Source organism: Rana temporaria, chromosome 8 (assembly GCF_905171775.1).
Source record: "Rana temporaria chromosome 8, aRanTem1.1, whole genome shotgun sequence".
NCBI classification, from domain to species: Eukaryota; Metazoa; Chordata; class Amphibia; order Anura; family Ranidae; genus Rana; species Rana temporaria.
In genome coordinates, this window is record NC_053496.1 from 177,832,199 (window position 1) to 177,854,785 (window position 22,587).

At 44.1% G+C, this 22,587-nt stretch overlaps 1 protein-coding gene across 1 annotated transcript in view; it reads left to right on the forward strand.

Moving 5' to 3' along the window:
* Positions 1-228: 228 nt before the first annotated feature.
* The window catches only part of LOC120910542 (zinc finger protein 585A-like), a 46,282-nt gene continuing 23,923 nt past the window's right edge, over positions 229-22,587 (forward strand). Inside the window, exons 1-5 of the mRNA XM_040322298.1 lie at positions 229-261; positions 381-524; positions 622-763; positions 19,134-20,117; positions 22,155-22,210. Of these exons, the coding sequence (XP_040178232.1) occupies positions 417-524; positions 622-763; positions 19,134-20,117; positions 22,155-22,210 (1,290 nt within the window). The 5' untranslated portion in view covers positions 229-261; positions 381-416. The remainder of the gene's footprint in view (positions 262-380; positions 525-621; positions 764-19,133; positions 20,118-22,154; positions 22,211-22,587) is intronic.

A 22,587-nucleotide genomic window follows, 5' to 3' on the forward strand; every position in this document is an offset into this window, starting at 1 on the left:
ATGTCCCTGTCCTCTGTATTCCCAGCTAACAGTGGGGCCCAAACTGTAGGGTGGTGCACATTATTGTAAAGGAGAGAGCAGTATGGAGGATCCACCTAGATCCTCGATCATCTAATAAACACATAGAAACAATGTATTCAGTCAGTGTGTGTGTTTCCTACAGATGGATCCAGTAATGGGAACCCACCAGAGAGATGTCCCCGTCCTCTGTATTCCCGGGATTCCACACAGGAAGGTCACATCATCCCTCACCATCATCAGGTAGGTGGGGCTGAGCAATTAGAAGTCAAATACATTGTTGAATTCTATGCTTCCAAATAACCTTCTATTTTTTCTTTTGTTTCCTTTTTATAAATCCATTTTTCTCATTGTGAGTTCAGAGTGAAGAACTGAAAGACATCAAAGTTGAGAATAAAATGGAAACAGAAGAGATGTTTGAGGATCCGCAGTCTATGGGAGGGGGAGGTCCTCTGTATTCCCGGGATTCCACACAGGAAGGTCACACCATCCCTCACAATTATCAGGTAGGTGGGACTGAGCAACTAGAACTCAAAATGTATTCTAAACTATGTGATGATATTCTTTTGCGTAATCTCTTGTTTTGTCATATTTGGGGTTTAGGGTGAAGAACTGAAAGACATCAAAGATGAGATTAAAGAGGAAGAAGAAGAGACATTGGTGAGTGGAGATCAGCAGTCTATGAAGGAGGGGGAGATGATTACGGAATGTAAACAGGAGGAATCTTCTCTACATATAGACACAAGTGAGTAATAAATGTAGCGCTACCCCCGCAGGAGCCGCTGGTTATAGATTGGGATGGCGTGTTACCTCTATGGCTCTGACGTCTAGGGTAGTTGATGAGAGTAGCAATGACGGAATGTCCAAACAGCAGGTGTCTTTCTTGTGCTTTTATTACTGCCCAACACGGCAAACAGTAAACTGGAGGTAGGTAGATCAGAGATGGGTGAGGAGGAGGAATAGCAGATTCAGGCCCAACAGAACAGAAGCAGTCCTGCTTCAAAATGACACTCTACTTTCGTCGCCCCTCCAGCCGGAGGGGGTATAGTGTACATGGACAGGCCTCTCACACCGACCTGGCAGCCAGGGTATCACTCAGGGCACTGGGAAGAAAAACAAGTCTCTGCCACAGACCTGGTGCAAATATATATAAATTGCAGCCTCACTATGCCATCAATTGTCGCCACTGTGCCCATCACACGCAGCCACTGTGCCCATCACACGCAGCCACTGTGCCCATCACACGTAGCCACTGTGCCCATCACACGCAAAATCATATTTTATTTTTCCAATTAAGAAGGGTTCGGTGAATGCGCATATGAAACTGGTGGGGTTCAGTACCTCCAACAAGGTTAAGAACCACTGGTCTAGGCCCTGTTGGATCGCCTGCCTCTCTGGCTCTCTTCAGACTGACTCCCCACCGAACAGCACAACTCGCTTGGGATCTCTTCTCAGAATTTGGAGACCCAGCCGATTGCTGGGGCCCCACCATAGCTTCAGTTTCTCCGGGCCATCAGGGTGCCGGAACTAAGAACACCGCGTAGCACGTGAGCCCCGGCCTGGTAGGCCATATCGCCGGGGCCCGTGATGTGTGGTCACCCTGAAGGTGGGTGCCGCACCCGGAACCAGAAGAAAACGAATCCCGCCAGAATGGCGTCTGTTCCTAAAGTATCCTCCCCCAGCATGCCCCGCAAGGGAAAACCCCTCCTGATTGGCTGCTGGAAAGAGGCACTCCCACCTAGACTCCACTGGCACCACCTGTCGCCCCGGGGTGGAAAAGCACCTCAGGAACACAGAATGAATACACAATAGAGCCCAGCTGAAACAGAGGCTTAATTTACACAAATTACCTGGATGAGAATTAACTAACTCTCTCATCACCCTCTAAATTTAGGATAGCACCTGTACTGAAAGTACACAGGCGCTACACAAACACTAAATTTAAAACCAATTCCCATTATTATTTCACTTATATGAGTATAAAGTTTGTATTTACATTGTTACATCAGAGGAGAAAAGGTCGATGTCTACTGAATTCACCCAGGAGAAAAATTAAATTTTCAAAGCAGCAGCTGACCCCCAGGACAGTAGAATGTCCATATAAAGCTTGGCCTAATCTTCTTTTGGTTATAAAGATTCCTCCCTGATCCCAAAAGGAAATCAGATAGCTCACCAGATCAACATTCTAAAATGTTATTCCTACAATTATTAGTAATCATAAGAAGGACATCCAGTCATTTTTCAGAGTCATCTAGAGCCAGACTATTCCTCATCCACAGAGCTCTAAAAACAAATCACCTCTTCCGTATACAGAGATTCGTTTTTTTCTTTTAATTAAACACAATCTATTATGCACATTTATAAAATGGAGAATGTCATATATATATTTCCAGGACAGACTGATAAACCTGAAATGCTGATAGTAAGAACATCATCGATGTATCTACCCCACCGCCCAATGTACTGTGTATATTGTACACCATGTGAAAGAATTATCTCTAGTCAGAAGTTAATTATATTTACCACATTAACCAATGTTCCCAACAAATGAGGAGGAGATACTGTACATCATATGAAAGGTCCATCTCCATTCCTCAATATGACGTCATGTTCCCAACAAATGAGGAGGAGATACTGTACACCATATGAAAGGTCCATCTCCATTCCTCAATATGACGTCATGTTCCCAACAAATGAGGAGGAGATACTGTACACCATATGAAAGGTCCATCTCCATTCCTCAATATAACGTCATGTTCCCAACTAATGAGGAGGAGATACTGTACACCATATGAAAGGTCCATCTCCATTCCTCAATATAACGTCATGTTCCCTACAAATGAGGAGGAGATACTGTACACCATATGAAAGGTCCATCTCCATTCCTCAATATAACGTCATGTTCCCAACTAATGAGGAGGAGATACTGTACACCATATGAAAGGTCCATCTCCATTCCTCAATATAACGTCATGTTCCCTACAAATGAGGAGGAGATACTGTACACCATATGAAAGGTCCATCTCCATTCCTCAATATAACGTCATGTTCCCAACTAATGAGGAGGAGATACTGTACACCATATGAAAGGTCCATCTCCATTCCTCAATATAACGTCATGTTCCAAACAAATGAGGAGGAGATACTGAGATTGCAGGCTTTTCTGGCTTAAATCAGGTTTGGTCTCCACCCAGAGACTGGCCACAATAATCACCTTGCAGGTGGACAGACAGACATGGAGAAGGCCATATGAAAGGTCCATCTCCATTCCTCAATAACAATGTCCTCAATGCACAAAGTCGCACAGTGTGATTTGGGTGAATTGTATCGTTTATCTACTTTGAATTTCTATTTCTGTTCTGATTTCTCCCACTTGTATTCCGGAGCTCAAAGATTTAGAACTAGACCAACATATATGACTCCTGAATACAAGATTCCAACAATTCTTCCAACATTTATTGTAAAATTGTTTCTCAGCAGATGACCATAATGTCCGGAATACGTCTGAGGAATCTTCTGATAAATCACATACCGGGACTCTAAGATCTCACAGTAGAAATACTTTAATAGATCCGTCTATTCCCGAGGAATCTTCTTCAGGGCAGGAAGGAGATCACACAGAAGAGAGTTCATTGTCATGTTCAGTGTGTGGGAAACTTTTCACAAAAAAGAGCAAGTATCTTAAACACAAGAAATATCACACTGCTGAGCGTCCCTATTCATGTTCAGAGTGCGGGAAATGTTTCGCTAGCAAACAAAGCCTTCTTATACACTGGTACAGTCACACTGGTGAGCGTCCCTTTTCCTGTTCAGAGTGCGGGAAAGGTTTCACTGTAAAAAGCAAACTTCTTATCCACGAAAAAATTCACACAAGTGAGCGCCCTATTTCATGTTCAGAGTGTGGGAAATGTTTCACTGAGGGAATAAATCTCATTAAACACCAGAAGATTCACACGGGTGAGCGTCCCTATCCATGTTCAGAGTGCGGGAAAAGTTTCACTCGGAAAATAAATCTTATTAGACACCAGAAGATTCACACAGGAGAGCGTCCATATTCATGTTCAGAGTGTGGGAAAGGTTTCATTGAGAAAGCAAAACTTCTTATACACCAGAGAGATCACACGGGTGAGCATCCTTATTCGTGCTCAGAGTGTGGGAAATGTTTCAAATGGAAATATTCATTTAATGCACACCAGAAGACCCACATAGGTGAGCGTCCCTATTCATGTTCAGAGTGTGGGAAATGTTTCATTGAGGAAATAAATTTCATTAAACACCTGAAGATTCACACGTGTGAGCGTCCCTATCCATGTTCAGAGTGCGGGAAAAGTTTCACTCGGAAAATAAATCTTATTAGACACCAGAAGATTCACACGGGAGAGCGTCCCTATTCATGTTTAGAGTGCGGGAAAGGTTTCATTGAGAAAGCAAAACTTCTTGTACACCAGAGAGATCACACAGGTGAGCGTCCTTATTCGTGCTCAGAGTGTGGGAAATGTTTCAAATTGAAATATTCATTTAATGCACACCAGAAGACCCACATAGGTGAGCGTCCCTATTCATGTTCAGAGTGCGAGAAATCTTTTACTCAGAAAAACGCCCTTGATGAACACCAGAGAATTCACACAGGTGAGCGTCCTTGATCATGTTCATAGTGCGGGAATTCTTTCATGACTAAAGGACAGCTTGTGCATCACCAGAGATTGCATGTGGGTGAACGTTATTCATGTTCAGAGTGCGGGAAATCATTCACTCGGAAAAACGCCCTTGATGAACACCAGAGAATTCACACAGGTGAGAGTCCTTGATCATGTTTAGAGTGCGGGAAATCTTTCATTCAGAAAGGAGGCCTTGTGTATCACCAGAAAAGTCACATGGGAGAGCGTCCTTATTCATGTTGACAGTGTGTGAAATCTTTCATTCAGAAAAAAAGCTTTGTGTATCACCAGAGAATTCACACGGGTGAGCATCATTCATGTTCAGAGTGCGGGAAATCTTTCACTCAAAAGGCAAACCTTGTGCATCGCCAGAGAACTCACACGAGATAACGATCTTTCTTATGATAACAGTGGTGTGTTGGGGGAGGGGTGGAATATGTTGAATGTTTTTCAGGTTCGGTTTGATAGATCTGAGTCTGCAGGAATTCTAGTAATATGATCCTCTAAACCTGGGATCTTCCAACCGCGGCCCATGGACAGGTGTGCTTTCCTTTATCTGGCTTGGGGCGCTATTTCATTCACCGACACCAACATTGGGGCACAATTCCTCCCGAAGCTCAATTCAAGCTCCTTCCAATGACACCAAAAATGGGGCCCAATGACACCAACAAAGGATTACCTGTTTAGATTTACGGAGGAGATGCTGCGCTAGAATTATTGATCTCACTCAAACGTTCGTGGCGATACCTCACATGTGTGGTTTGTACACCGTTTACACATTTGTGTGCGGCTTACATTTGCGTCTGCACGTGAGCGTGGAGGGATGGGGAGCTTTCAATTTATTTTTTCTTTATTTTATTTTTACACTGTACCTTCATTTTTTTTTTTTATCACTTTTATTCCTATTACAAGGAACATAAACATTCCTTGAAATAATAATAAGGATGACAGGTCCTCTTTATTGAGCAATCTGGGGTCAAAATGACAGATCTATTAGTTACCTTTTTTTAAAGCAAAATCTTTTTTTTTATTATTATATATATTTTTTTTGGTATTTTGACTTTAAAAAAAATATGTTTTGACCCGAGAATCACAATAAAAAAAACATAAACATTCCTTGCAATAATAATAATAAGGATGATGGGTCCTCTTTATTGAGAAATCTGGGGTCAAAAATACCCCAGATCTCTCATTTACCTTTAAAAGCAAAGGGGCAGATCCACAGAGCGAGTACGCCGGCGTATCTACTGATACGCCGGTGTACTTTCAAATTACCCCGCGTCGTATCTCCCAGATGCTGTCGTAGATACGACAGCATCTGGGTTAGATCCGACAGGTGTACGTCCTCGTACGCCTTTGGATCTAAGATGCAATTTTTCGGCGTCCGCTGGGTGGCGTTCACGTCGTTTTCCGCGTCGGGTATGCAAATTAGCTATTACGATCCACGAACGTACGAGCGGCCGGCGCATTTTTTTCACGGCGTCTCTAGTCGGCTTTTTCCGGCGTATAGTTAAAGCTGGTATTTCGTTGCGTATAGTTAGACCTGCCATGTTAAGTATGGCCGTCGTTCCCGCGTTTATTTATTATTTTTTTTTTTGCGTAAGTCGTCCGTGAATCGGGATGGACGTAATTCATGTCTAAGTTAAAAAAAATTACGTCCTTGCGACGTCATTTAGCGCAATGCACGGTGGGAAATTTAGGGACGGCACATGCGCAGTTCATTTGGCGCGGGGACGCGCTTCATTTAAATGAAACACGCCCCCTAATCGCCGGTTTGAATTCCGCTGACAGAGATAGACTACGCCGCCGACACTTACGGCGCAAAATCTTTAAGGATTCTAAATAAAGCCAGGTAAGGTACGACGGCGTTGCGTATCTCTGATACGCTGTGCGGGTGCAGATCTCTGTGGATCTGCCCCAAAATGTTTTTTTTTTTTTTTTTTGCATTTTGACTTTAAAAAAAAAAAAAAAGTTTTGACCCGAGAATCAGAAGTGATGTCAGACATCGTTCTGGTCCTCCAAGGTCATAGAGATGAGTAGAGGCCACCTTGGCCTCACTCAACTTCCTGGTCAGCAAACGGCCGCTCGGATCGCTTCCTGGATTTATTATAGTTTATTATCTTCTTCTTCTTTCATTATATAGTTTCTTGTCTTCAATTATAAAGGTTTTAATTTCGATTCTAGCTTTGTTTTTATTGTTTCTTAACCACTTTAAGATGTTAAAAGCCCTTCCTGTCCACGCCATTTGTTTGGTTTCACAGTGACTGTTTGACTGACAATTACTCGGTAATGCAACTCTGTACCCAAGTGAATTTTATATAATTTTTCAAGACCGGTAAAGCTTTTTTTGGTTGTTATTTGTCACTGCTTTTAATATATAAAGAAATAAGCCTGAACATTTTAAAAATGTATATGTATTTTTATTACTTTCTCTTATAAAACTGAAAATAAATCTTTCTTGATGAATTTAGACCAAATGTATTTTTCTACATTTCTTTGGTAAAATAAAAAGCAAATCTGTGTATATTTTATGTAATCTGTGTGAAAGTTATAAAGTCTACAATGTATATATTGAAAATGAATCAGTCCCGATATCCTGACCGCCTGTCTTGATTTTTGAGGCTTTAAAATACCAGAACAGTATAAACACCCCCCAAATGACCCCTTTTGGAAAGTAGACCATTCAAGGTATTTAGTAAGAGGCATGGGGAGTTTCATGATTTTGTATATTTTTGCAAGAATATTTTTGGAAAAATAAGAAATTAAATAAAATTTGCTTTTGCTTCACAAATGTTAATTTTAACAAATAATTTCTCACGCTCAACATGGGTATACTTAGAATTACACCACAAAATACATTCTTTTTCTACTCCTCCTGAGTATGGGGATACCACACGTGTGAGACTTTTAAGCTGCTTAGACACATAAAGAGGTCCAAAATCTAAGGAGCAACTTCAGGCTTTCAAGGGGCATAAATATTGCATCTGATTTTCTGACCACCTATCACATTTTTTGAGGCCCTGAAGTGCCAGGATAGGAGAAAAAGTGCCGGGACAAGGTAATTTGGTGCCCAGGGCGAACATGGCAAACTGCGCCCCCACCCCCCCCCCCCCCCCCCCCCCCACACACACACAATATTTTTGGGCCAGCAGCACAGCATTGAAGCTCACTGTGGCAGTCAACAATTGCTTAACCTGCTATCCTCTAGCCTGCAGAGGCTGTATTAGGGCTAGAGGATAGCAGCTTAGGCAGTTCCTAATGGCTCCGTTTCTAGGATCAGTAAAGGATAATTGCCTACAGGCCCTCTTACCAGACCCAGCGAAACTGCCGCAGTAATGTAGCATGTCTGTACCCTGGTAGTGGCTCAGCGTTGGCTCTCTGGTGGTGCTGGTTAGCAGCGTGACTCTCTCTGGTGGCTCTGGTTAGCAGCGTGGCTCTCTCTGGTGGTTCTGGTTAGCAGCGTGGCTCTCTCTGGTGGTTCTGGTTAGCAGCGTGGCTCTCTCTGGTGGTGTTGGTTAGCAGTGTGGCTCCCTTTTTGGCTTCCCCAGTACACTCCTCTCTTTCTGTTTCTGTCTTTTGGAGCTGTTAAAGTATATCATTCATTCCCCCGGCTTGTTTCTGGGTTACGGGATCTCTCTCTCTCTTTTTTCCCCCAGCAGAGTGCATGCTGGGAGCTGTAGTCTCTTTCCTGTGGAGAGCAAAGCGTCATTGATCTTATGGAACTACATATCCCATGATGCTCCACTAGTCTGCTGTAAATGGCCCTGTGTTGTGGCCAATGGGGAGGGAAATAGAACGCGCGGGAAGCTGAGCAGCGAACCTAATAAGAGAGCCGCTGTCTCTTCTCCCGGACTGCTGACAGGAGAAAGGGGGGCCCCGAAAGATTCTGATATCCCGTAGCTTGCCTCTCCCCTGTCATACCGCCACTATCACAGCTTGACTGATGGGGGGTGGAGGGAGGGGGGCTTGACAGCACCCGCTACAACTGCTAACTTTCTTTATGGTGTCACCAGGGTGCTGTCCGCCACCCCTCCTCGCACTGCTCCTATCCCACCTCCGGCCAGCCTCTGTGTGTGTGACGCTGGGTAGGGAATACCAAGCGCCTGTAAGGGGGTGTATCTCCACTGACAGGGGAGTGAATAATTGAAGCACTGGTCTGTTCTAGGCTTGTGTCGGGTGCAGGAGCACACTCGGCACATCATTGCAGGTGTAGGTATTAGCGGCTGCCGGCTGGTGTGTCTAGACAGTTTTAGAAGCACACAGCCAGCACTTCACATGCGCCCCCCTTCCTCCAGTAAATAGTATCGCCCAGGGCATCCGCCCCCCCCCCCCCTTGTACCGGCCCTGAGGAGAAACACCCACAGAATGACCACATTTTGGAGTGTAAACACCCCAAGGTATTTTTTAAAAGGCACGATAAATCTTTTGAAGATTTCATACTTCTGCCACAAGTTTTTAGAAAATACAGAAAGAAAATGAAAATCCATTCTACTACGCCTCCCTAGTATGGGGATACTACATATGTGAGACATTTTCAATGTTTGGACTGATTATATTGACATATTCAGAGCCTAACCGCAGAGAGAGGCCCAAAATCTAAGGAGAACCTTCAGACTTTTAAGGGATGTGTCACTCTTCTAAATGGGTTGCTAGGATGATTAGGAAAATTTAGTTATTTTTGGCTCCTCTGTAATCATTGGAGCAGTTTGTGATTGCTTTGGTCTGTTATGGGCTTTGCTGGCTGCAGGTCTGACTTTCTCCCCTTGCCTTCTTGAGGATTCTAGTATGTAGAGGGCTGGATGAAGCAAATCAACATCCCAAATATTTATGTTGTCTCAATCAATCCCTTGGGGAGGGTGCCCAGAATATGGCTGGGAGTGAGCATAAATAATCTGGAGCCCGGGGCAGCCCTGTTTATGTCCAGTAGGAGAAGTTCTCAGCCTGAGGGGCTGCTTCTCTTCTGGGCAGCCCAACTCATGTTCTGCAGGTGTTAATCAATGTCCCAGCTAGTCCTGAGCTGGTGGGGGTGGGCTACGTCTGAGGATCCTTTCATTCCTGTTTTTGACGCTAATAAAGAGATTTCACTTGGGATCTGGTCTGGAGAGCTCAGTGGAGAATGTTGGACTGATATCGGAAGGGGGCATCAGTCATGCAGAAACATTGTGAGTTCAGACCAGAAGACCACAGACCAGGAAACCTCTAGACTGTTTTATTGAGCCAGAAAAAGTGACTGTTGCTGTGTGCCTGGCTGTCTGTGCATTAAATTTGGGAATGAACTTTGGGCCCGAGGCAGCCCTTCTCTTGTTCAGCAGAAAAAGTTCCCAGTCTGAAGGGCTGCTGCCCTTCTGGGTAGCCCAGCTGATGTTGTGCAGATGTTCATCGAGCTAGTCCAGAAATCTCAGTGCTGGCCATTCTTGTAGTTCCTGCTGAAAGGATTGTTCTGGACTGCATACATATAGCGAGTGTCCTCCTGTTAGTGGATGGTGTTACTGGAGTATCCAATATTTCCCTGCACCAAGTATGTTCAACAATAAATCTACAAAAGGCAGGAGGCCCTGGAGCACCAGGACAGGAAAAACAAAAACAGACACAAAATGTGCAAAATTGACTCAAAAATGTTTTTGTTTTTTTTCACAAATGTGTAATTTTAACAAGTTATTTTTAACACACAACATGAGCATACTTACAATCACACCCAAATAACACACTCCTCTACTCCTCCTCAGTATGAGGTTGTCACATATGTGAGACTTTTACAGAGCCTAACCACATAGAGAGGCCCAAAATCAAAGGAGCACCTTCAGGCTTTCTAGGGGCATAAATTACAATATAATTATTATAATTTTCTGACTACCTATAACATGTTGTCACCTGTAGAAGTCCTTGTAGCTATAAACCAAGCAAGCCTAGCCTACTGGTACATGGCTGCCCCTAGTATTGCCATGTTTACTAGCCAGGAAGAGTGAACAAAAGAGTCCAAGTGGTTCCAGGAGTGCAGTTGTATGCAGAGGATGGCTGGGACTGGTGTCTAAGGAATGCCGTCAATTAGGACACACAAACGAGTCAGTTCAGGTGGCAGACAGAAACATAGTCAGCAAACAGACAAAGGATTGGTCCAGGCAGCAGGCTGGGATGACACTGCTCTGGTGTGGCAGCAATCAGGACAGGAAGACTGTTTCTGGCTTATGCTGAAAATTCAGACTGGTGTGGCTAGTTATTAACAACATTTTTGCTGGCTTACCCTGCTCTGGTAATACTGGGACTGATTTGGCTAGCTATCAGCAACACTTTTACTGGTTTACACTGGTCTGGCAACATTGGAACTGGTGTGGCAGCAATCAGAAACACTGTTGGTGGTTAACACTGGGACTGTTTTAGAAACACTGTTGCATGCTTACTGTGGTTTGGTAACAGTGGAACTGATGTAGCGGTGGTGAGGACCACTGTATCAGGAACCATGAATCAGACCGAGACAAAAGTACAGTTCAATCACACTTGTTTAATAATAATAATAATAAAAAGGTAAACGGAGTAAGCGTAGTCAAACATCATTAAAAGCCAGAGTTCAGTAACCGGATCGGGTAGTCAGCCAAGCCAATGTCAGAGAGCCAGAGATAAACGTAGTAGGCCAACAAGCGGGATCAGGAGCCAGGAGGAACGCCAGCCGAGCAAGTCCACAACAGGAACGCTGGAGAAAGTCTCTGTGATGTTGACAAAGGCGAAGGCAGAGAGCAAATGAACTGGAATGCTTTAAGTAGGCAGAGTTGACGAGCAGGATAAACAACAGGTGAGTCACTGTGGAGAGATAGGAGCTGGTACACTGGCCCTGGCACACTGTTGCTGGCTTACACTGGTCTGGTGAAATTGGGGCTGCTTTGGTTGCAATCAGGAAAACTATTATTGGTGTATACTGGCCTGGGAAAACTGGGACTGGAGTGGTTGTGATCAGGAACACTGTTGCAGGCCTACGCTGTTCTGGTGAGAGTGTACTGATGTGGCAGCAATCAGGAACAATGCTGATGACTTACACTGGTTTGGTGAAATTGGAACTGGTGCGGTGGTTATCAGAGACTGTTGATGGCTGCACTAGTTCTGCTGAAACTAGCACTGGTGTTGCAGTTAAGCTTAAGTGGTGGGGATCAGGAACACTGTTGATGGCTTACACCGGTCTGGTGGCACTGGGACTGGTGTGACTTGGGACTGGGAATATTGTTGCTGGCTTACACTTATCTTACAAAACACTGTTAATGGCTTACACTGCTTTGGCATCACTGGGACTGGTATGGTGTTGATCAGGAACACTGTTGCTGGCTTACACTATTCTGTTGAAACTTGAACTGGTGATACAGCAATGACCAGTCCCACTGTTGCTGCTTGAACTAGTCTAGGTCACTGGCAGAGGTTTAGCAAAAATCAGGAACTGATTTGACAATGATCTGTTGTTGACTCACCTTGTTCTGGTAACACTCAGAGGCGTTGCTAGGGGGGTGCGGGCCGCCCCGGGTGACACCCACTAGAGGGGTGACACCATCCTGATTTAAAAAAAAAAAGCTGACATGCGGGGGGGGGCGGCCCCCCCCCCCCCCCGCGACTGCAGCGATGAGCGCCGCAGAATCGGAGCGCCGAGCGCCGCGGTACAAGAGGAGGGGGGGTTGCGGGGTGACACCACAGCACCATCCATCCCCTCCTCTCACAGCCACGGGCTGTTAGCGGTGGTCGGCAGTCGGCACAGCCCACTCCTCTCTGTTTGTGTGTACAGAGGGGGAGGGGCCGAGGGGACCTTCTGTCCATGTGCCGTGGCGCTGCCTGCGATGATCTGAGGTACTGAATGGGGAGGGGGGGTGTTTGCATCTGGGGGGATTTTACTGAAGGGGTGGGGGGGATGTACTAAGGGGGTGTTTGCTCTAAGGGGGTTTTCACTAAGGGGGGTTTGCACTGAGGGGGGGTTGTACTAAGGGGGGGTGTTTGCACTGGGGGTTTGCACTGAGGGGGGGTTTGCACTGAGGGGGGATTTGCACTGAGGGGGGGGTTGCACTAAGGGGGGGGGGTGTCTGCACTGAGGGGGTGTCTGCACTGAAGGGGGGTCTGTGTAACATGCAGGGGTCCAGAGGTGCAGGTGGCTGTGTAATGTAAAAGGGGTGCAGTGATGCAGGGTGCTGTGTAATGTAAAGGGGTGCAGAGGGCTGTGTAGTGTAAAAGGGTCCAGAGGTGCAGGGGGCTATGTGATGTAAAGGGGTGCAGAGGTGCAGGCGGCTGTGTAATGTAAAAGGGGTGCAGTGATGCAGGGTGCTGTGCAATGTAAAAGGGTCCAGAGATGCAGGGTGCTATGAGATGTAAAGGGGTCCAGTGATGCAGGGGGCTGTTTAATGTAAAGGGGTCCAGTGGTGCAGGGGCTGTGTAATGTAAAGAGGTGTAGGGGGCTGTGTAATGTAAAGGGGTCCAGTGATGCAGGGTGCTGTGCAATGTAAAGTGGTCCAGAGGTGCAAAATGCTCTAGGTACGCCCCTGGCCTATAGGCTCCTGAGATGTGAATTCCGGTCCTGGAGAAAGAGAGGTGGGGGGAGGGGACAAAGAAAAATGGAGAGAAAGAAGAAGGGATAGAACGAACAAGAAAGATGGATAGGGAGAGAGAGAAAAGGGGAAGAAAGGAGAACAATAAAAATATTTGAAAAATGTTATTGGGGGGGGGGGGGGGTGTGTGACACCATATTCTACCGCACCAGGTGACACCAACTCTAGTGACGCCACTGGTAACACTGGGACTAGTATGGCTGCAATCAGGAACACTGTTGCTTGCTTACCTGGTCCGGTGACCCTGAGATCCATTGTGGTGATCAGAAAAACTTATACTGGCTGCACTGGTATGGTGACAGTAGGAATGGTTTGGCTAGTGATCAGAAACACTGTTGCTGGCTTCGACTGGTTCGCTTGATAGTGTACTGCAGTTGGTAGTAATCAGAGACATTAGTTGGCTGCTTTGGTGACACTGTACTGTGCCGATCACTGGGATAACACTCTGTTTCCTCTCACAGCCAATCGGTGTAAGAGGAAACAGAGTGGTGGCTCCAACATGCAGCCTTTGTTCACATTTGTGATGTCTGTGATTGGTCACAGTGATCACATGGGACAGGACAAACTTCATTGGTCCTTGCCCTGCTCTGTGATCTGCCATGTCTGATAGACCCAGTAATCACTGAGTACACCACTGCACACTCTTGAGGGCGTACATGAGCAGTGCAAAGGGCAGGCCATTCTTATACAGCCCCCAACTTTCAGGAGTCCACTGTCTTGTTGTTTTTATCCAACGGCTACAGTATATGGCAAGTGGTTAGGCACCAAATCTGAAGAACAATCCAGGAAGCAGCTTTCAAAGTATATAAAAACACAGGCTGCAGTTGGTATTTTCTCCACAAGGTGCTGATCTCACTTATTTTCAGTGGAACGCAAAGACAGGAATTGATAGAAGACAGGAAGTGATTTCAACTATAGATGGGAGGTTCCTAGAGATAAGACAGTTTGCAGGAAGCAGAGAAGCATATGCTTGCAATCGGTAGCAGAGGAGGTAATACAGATTGTTTAAAATTTACACCAGTAACCCCCCACGTCATGTCCGTCCTCTTCCTCCATAGTCACTGTGACGTCTTTTACCTCCAGCAGATAACCCTATACAGACGTATATATAGAGTATTATAATATGTACACAGAGCCTCTTGTTTATAGACCGGATACATCCTAAATATAGAGCCATATATCCAACTGTCCACCCAGAGCCTCTGGTTTATAGACCGGATACATCCTAAATATAGAACCATTTATCCAACTGTCCATCCAGAGCCTCTGGTTTATAGACCAGATACATCCTAAATATAGAACCATTTATCCAACTGTCCATCCAGAGCCTCTGGTTTATAGACCAGATACATCCTAAATATAGAACCATTTATCCAACTGTCCATCCAGAGCCTCTGGTTTATAGACCAGATACATCCTAAATATAGAACCATTTATCCAACTGTCCATCCAGAGCCTCTGGTTTATAGACCAGATACATCCTAGACATGAAGTGATAGGCTATCTCCCCATCCAGGAGACAGACAGAAAAATGTATTAATATTATTTCTTCTTCAGTCATTCCAGAGATGCTCTTTAACCACTTCAGCCCCGGAAGATTTTACCCCCTTCCTGACCAGAGCACTTTTTACATCTCGGCACTGCGTCGCTTTAACTGACATTTGCGCAGTCATGCGACGTGGCACCCAAACAAAATTTGCAACCTTTTCTTCCCACCAATAGAGCTTTCTTTTGGTGGTATTTGATCGCCTCTGCCTTTTTTTGGCGCTATAAACAAAAGGACAGCGACAATTTAAAAAAAAACACAATGGGCCGGATTCAGATAGGAGATACGACGGCGTATCTCCTGATACGCCGTCGTATCTCTGAGTGCGGGCCGTCGTATCTATGCGCCTGATTCAGAGAATCAGTTATGCATAGATATCCCTAAGATCCGACTGGTGTAAGGCCTCGTACACACGGACGGACTGTCCGATGAAAACGGTCTGCAGGACCGTTTTCATCGGACATGTCCACTGCCGGATTTTGGTCTGATGGTTGTACACACCATCAAACCAAAATCTGCGCAGACACGATACGCGGTGACGTGTCCGCGCCGCGACGATGACACGGCGACGTGCGAAGGCCCTGGAAGGTCAATGCTTCCACGCATGCGTCGAATCACTTCGTGTCTTACACCGTCGTATCTTAGGCTGCATATTCACGCTGGCCGCTAGGTGGCGCTTCCGTATAGTTACGCGGGGAATATGCAAATGAGCTAGATACGCCAATTCAGAAACGTACGTCCCGCCGGCGCATTTTTTTTACGTCGTTTACGTTAGGCTTTTTTCGGCGTATAGTTACCCCTGCTATATGAGGCGTAGCTAATGTTAAGTATGGCCGTCGTTCCCGCGCCGAGTTTTGAAATTTTTACGTCGTTTGCGTAAGTCGTTCGCGAATAGGGCTGGACGTCATTAACGTTCACGTCAAATCCAATACGTCCTTGCGGCGTAATTTGGGGCAATGCACACTGGGATATTTTACGGACGGCGCATGCGTCGTAAAAAAAAACTTGTCAAAAACGCAGGGTCAAGTAAAATTTAAATAAAACACGCCCCCAACATCCAAATTTGAATTAGGCGGGCTTACGCTGCCACGCATACGTTACGCCGCTGTAACTAAGGGCGCAAGTTCTTTCTGAATACAGAACTTGCACCCAAAGTCACAGCGGCGTAACGTATCGGAGATACGATACGCCCGCAGAAAGATGCGCTCATCTTTCTGAATCCGGGCCAATATCTTTTACTTTTTGCTATAATAAATATCCCAATTTAAAAAAAAAAAATACATTTTCCACAGTTTAGGCCGAGACGTATTCTTCTACATATTTTTGGTAAAAAAAATCGCAATAAGTCTATATTGTTTGATTTGTTTTCCATCGGTAAAAAAATACATGTTTTAAAATTTTCCTATGGATAAAAAAAACGATCGTCTGTGTGGAAGTTCATCGGTCAAAAATCCACGCATGCTCAGAATCAAGTCAACGCATGCTCGGAAGCATTGAACTTAATTTTTCTCAGCACGTCGTAGTGTTTTACGTCACCGCATTGGACACGGTCGGATTTTTGACCGATGGTGTGTAGGCAAGACTGATGAAAGTCAGCTTCATCGAATATCCGACGAAAAAATTTGAATTTTCACTGGGGCAGATGAGGTGAGTTTATCCATCAGTTCGTACAGAAGTCCGCTGGTGAAAGGACGCGGGATATTCACATTCACTACGTAATTTCTCTCTTTAAACAGGATTGTAAAGTGGTGAAGAAAATATCTGGTGATCCATTAACACCCAGAAGTTGGGAGGAGTGGGAGTAATTAGAAGGACACAAGGATCTCTACAAGGACGTCTTGATGGAGAATCAGCCGCCCCTCACATCACCGGGTAAGAGGAGACTTTATTGTAGGGATTTGCAATTAGCGGACCTCCAGCTGTTGCCAAACTACAAGTCCCATCATGCCTCCGCCTCTGGGTGTCATGCTTGTGGCTGTCAGTGTCGTGCTAAGCCTCATGGGACTTGTAGTTCTGCAACAGCTGGAGGTCCGCTAATTGCTTATCCCTGCTTTATTGTAAAGGAGAGAGCAGTACGGAGGGTCCACCTAGACCCCCCATCATCTGATAAACACATAGAAACAATGTATTCAGTCAGTGTGTGTGTTTCCTACAGATGGATCCAGTAATGGGAACCCACCAGAGAGATGTCCCCTTCCTCTGTATTCCCGGGATTCCACACAGGAAAGTCACACCATCCCCCACCATCATCAGGTAGACCTCAACATGTATTCTAAGCTATGAGAGGACATTCTTCTATGTAATCTCTTCTTTATTTTTTATAAATGTATTTTATCATCTTTGGGTTTTAGAATGAAGAACGGAAAGACATCAAAGTTGATATTAAAGAAGAAGAGGAAGTAGAAGAAGAAGAGAGGTTGGTGAGTGGAGATCAGCAGTCTATGGAGGAGGGGGAGATGATTACGGAAAGTAAACAGGAGGAATCTTCTCTACATATAGACACACGTAAGTTAAAAAACACCAAATATAGAACCAGTCCCCATTATTATTTTATTACTTCTATGAGTATAAAGTTTGTATTTACTTTGTTACATCAGAGGAGAAAATGTCTATATCTACTAAATTCAACCAGGAGAAAACTTAAAATATTGAAGCAGTAGTTTTTACAGAGGAAGGCAAGATACCCATATAAATATATATATATCGGCCTCATTTTCTTTAGGTTAAGAAGATTCCTTCCTGATCCCAAAAGGCAATCAGTTATTTGTTCATATCAACATGCTAAAAAAATTCCTACAATTATTAGTAACCATATTTAGTGTTTGTAATAAGAATGAGAAACCTTAACTGCTGATAGTAAGAACGTCATCGATGTACCTACCCCACCGCCCAATGTACTGTGTGTATTGTAAACCACATGATTAAACTCTAGTCCTCACCTCAATAAGGCAATCCTATTTACCACATTAAACAATGTTCCCAACAAATGAGGAGGAGATACTGTACACCATATGAAAGGTCCATCTCCATTCCTCAATATAACGTCATGTTCCCTACAAATGAGGAGGAGATACTGTACACCATATGAAAGGTCCATCTCCATTCCTCAATATAATGTCATGTTCCCAACAAATGAGGAGGAGATACTGTACACCATATGAAAGGTCCATCTCCTTTGCTCAATATAACATCATGTTCCCAACAAATGAGGAGGAGATATTTCTGGCTTAAATCGGGTTTGGTCTCCACCCAGAGACTGGCCACATTAATCACCTTGCAGGTGGACAGACAGACATGGAGAAGGCCATATGAAAGGTCCATCTCCATTCCTCAATATAACGTCATGTTCCCAACAAATGAGGAGGAGATACTGTACACTAGGGTTGTCCAGATACCGATACCAGTATCGGTATCGGGACCGATACAGAGTATTTGCGGGAGTACTCGTACTCGCGCAAATACCCCCGATACCTAAATAGAATACTTTCCCCCCCCCGCCGCTGCCACTGCATCGCGCCGCCGCATCGAGGGACATGGCTAGAGGGACATTGCTGCATATGTGAGGGACATGGCTAGAGGGACATTGCTGCATATGTGAGGGACATGGCTGCATATGTGAGGGACATGGCTGCATATGTGAGGGACATGGCTAGAGGGACATTGCTGCATATGTGAGGGACATGGCTAGAGGGACATTGCTGCATATGTGAGGGACATGGCTAGAGGGACATGGCTGCATATGTGAGGGACATGGCTAGAGGGACATGGCTGCATATGTGAGGGACATGGCTAGAGGGACATGGCTGCATATGTGAGGGACATGGCTGCATATGTGAGAGACATGGCTAGAGGGACATGGCTGCATATGTGAGGGACATGGCTAGAGGGACATGGCTGCATATGGGGGGGACATGGCTGCATTTGGGGACACATTTAAAAAAAGTATCGGTATTCGGTATCGGCGACTACTTGAAAAAAAGTATCGGTACTTGTACTCGGTCCTAAAAAAGTGGTATCGGGACAACCCTACTGTACACCATATGAAAGGTCCATCTCCATTCCTCAATATAACGTCATGTTCCCAACAAATGAGGAGGAGATACTGTACACCATATGAAAGGTCCATCTCCATTCCTCAATAACAATGTCCTCAATGCACAAAGTCGCACAGTGTGATTTGGGTGAATTGTATCGTTTATCTACTTTGAATTTCTATTTCTGTTCTGATTTCTCCCACTTGTATTCCGGAGCTCAAAGATTTAGAACTAGACCAACATATATGACTCCTGAATACAAAATTCCAACAATTCTTCCAACATTTATTGTAAAATTGTTTCTCAGCAGATGACCATAATGTCGGGAATACGTCTGAGGAATCTTCTGATAAATCACATACCAGGACTCTAAGATCTCACAGTAGAAATGCTTTAATAGATCCGTCTATTCCCGAGGAATCTTCTTCAGGGCAGGAAGGAGATCACACAGAAGAAAGGTCATTGTCATGTTCAGTGTGTGGGAAACTTTTCACAAAAAAGAGAGACCTTCTTAAACACAAGAAATGTCACACGACTGAGTGTCCCTATTCATGTTCAGAGTGCGGAAAATGTTTCACTCTGAAAAACAATCTTAGTAGACACCAGAAGCTTCACACTGGGGAGCGCCCCCATTCATGTTCAGAGTGCGGGAAATGTTTCTTTCGGAAAAATCACCTTCTTAAACATCTTAGAATGCACACGGGTGAACGTCCCTTTCCATGTTCAGAGTGTGGAAAATGTTTCACTGAGAAAAGAATTCTTCTTATACACCAAAGAAGTCACACAGGTGAATGTCCTTATTCATGTTCAGAGTGTGGGAAATGTTTCTCCGACAAAAAAAATCTTATTGCACACCAGATATGTCACACGGGCGACCTTCCCTATTCTTGTTCAGAGTGCGGGAAAGGTTTCACTGAGAAAAAAAGTCTTATTAGACACCAGAAGCTTCACACGGGGGAGCGTCCCTATTCGTGTTCAGAGTGCGGGAAAGGTTTCATCGCAAAAGAAAAACTTCTTGTACACCAGAGAGATCACACGGGTGAGCGTCCTTATTCGTGTTCAGAGTGTGGGAAATGTTTTAATTGGAAATATTCATTCGATGAACACCAGAAGATTCACATAGGTGAGCGTCCCTATTCGTGTTCAGAGTGCGGAAAATCTTTCACTCAGAAAAAAGCCCTTCATGAACACCAGAGAATTCACACGGGTGAGCATCCTTATTCATGTTCAGAGTGCGGGAAATCTTTCATGCAGAAAGGAAGGCTTCTGCAACACCAGAGAATTCACACAAGCTAACGATCTTTCTCATGATAACAGTGGTGTGTTGGGGGAGGGGCGAAATATATTGAATGTTTTTCAGGTTCGGTTTGATAGATCTGAGTCTGCAGGGATTGAATTCTAGTAATATCATCCTCTAAACATACAGTGATGACTCGGTCCCGCACTCACACAGACCGCACCATATAACTAAACTGTGCTAATATATAGCCAGATATGACAATACATGGACAACACTTCTTATTGGTTGATATCGGTTTCTGTACATTTTTGCTCTTTTTATGTGTTACCGAAAAAGCTGGCTTGTGATTGGTCCACCCAATAATTTGTAGATTTTATTATTTATTATCTGTAATTATAAAGGTTTTGATTTAGATTCTTGCTTACATTTTATTATTTGATAACCACTTGAACACCGGCGTGTTAAACCCCCTTCCTGTCCAGGCCATAGCTCAGTTTTCAGCACAGTGATACTTTGATAATTACTCGACCGTGGAACTCTGTACACAAATTAATTTTATATGATTTTTTCAGACACGTAAAGCTTTTTTTTAATTGTAATTCTCCACCACTTTTGCTATATAATGGAAAAATTACCAAAAAAATTGAAAAAAATAAAACTTTCTTAGTTTCTCTTATAAAAATTTGTAAAGAAATAATTTTTCTTCATTAATTTAGCGTAAAATTAATTTTTCTACATTTCTTTGTTAAAATACAAAGCAAATCTGTGTATATTATCTACTCTGCGTGAAAGTTATAAAGTGTATAGTGTATATATTGAAAATTAATCAATTCCGATGTTCTGACTGAATATCTAAATTCTTGAGTCTCTAAAATGCCAGGACAGTACAAATACCCCAAATGACCCTTTTATGGAAAGTAGACAGTCCAAGGTATTTAGTAAAAAGCATGGGGATTTTTTTGATGCTATAAATTTTCGCCACAATCTTTTTTGGAAAATAAATAAAATCTGATTTTGTTTCTCAAAGTTGTCATTATAACAAGTTATTTCTCACACACAATATGGGTATACTTAGAATTACAACACAAAACACATTCTTCTACTGCTTCCAAGCATGGGAATACCACAAGTACTGTCTGGATGCATAGAGAGGCCCAAAATCCCAGGAGCACCTTCAGGCAAATAGTGCATCTGATTTCCTAACTATCTAACACATTTTTTGAGGCCCTAAAGTGACGGGATAGGAGAAACGCCCACAAAATCACCACATTTTGGAGAGTAAACACCGCAAGGTATCTTTTTACTGTTTGCCGACCGGTTCACACAGATATACTGCGTCAATGGCTCACCGGGGCAAAATCCCGTACGGAAACGTGCTTCTCTTTTTCAGCACACACACACGCGCTGCACGAGGGGTGACCCACGCCATTATTTTATTTTTTGGTACGGGGTTCCCCTTAACCACTTGCTTACTGGGCACATATACCCCCTTCCTGCCCAGGTGAAATTTCAGCTTTCAGCGCTGTCAGGTTTGAATGACAATTGCGCGGTCGTGCGACGTGGCTCTCAAACAAAATTTACGTCTTTTTCCTCCACAAATAGAGCTTTCTTTTGGTGGTATTTGATCATCTCTGCGGTTTTTATTTTTTGCGCTATAAACAAAAAAAAACAATATTTTTTACTTTTTGCTATAATAAAAATCCCAAAAAAAAATGTTTTTCGTCCCCAGTTTAGGCCGATACATATTCTTCTACATATTTTTGGTAAAAAAAAAAAGAGATCGCAATAAGCGTATAGTGATTGGTTTGCGCAAAAGTTATAGCAACTACAAAATTGCACTGCACTGTTAGCACATCTTCAGTAATCAGGCAGAATAACACACTGCAAACTCCCCTCTCAAGTGTGCACCTCCCTTTAGGAGAGCCACAGACAGCAACGCAGGCTCTGGAAGTGCTCAGGAGACAAGCACATGGGACATTTTTTATGTCTGACTCACACAATGTCCCTCTGTCTCTCCTCCTCTCTCTCCCCCAATCACAGCTCTCCTGGGCTGCTATCCAATCCTGTCCTTCCTTGTTTTGTTGTTAGGGGTGGGCTTCCTTCTTAGCTACCGCAGGACCCAATCTGCCTTCAATCCTGCAGCTGTATCCAATAGAGTCTCTCCTCCTGCTATCAGTTTAGCCAGAAAACGCAATGCAATGTTTCAGAGCGCAATACTCTGCATATATTACAGAGGCAATACTAAGCCGGGGGCTACTTCTATATTTTATATGCAAAAGGTGCCAGCCTGAGGTGATCTAGAAGGACCTAATTTTCTGACTAAAGTTCCACTTTAAAGCGGGGGTTCACCCTAAAAACAATTTTCTAACATTACATTGAGCTCAGTCTCGACATTGACAGTATGTCGATTTTTTTTATTTTTTTTTGCCGTACATACCTCGTAAAGTTATTTTCTTAGCCGGCTTCTGGGTAGTGAATCGCGCAGGAGTGGGCGTTCCTAATGCAGCAGTTAGTGATTGAC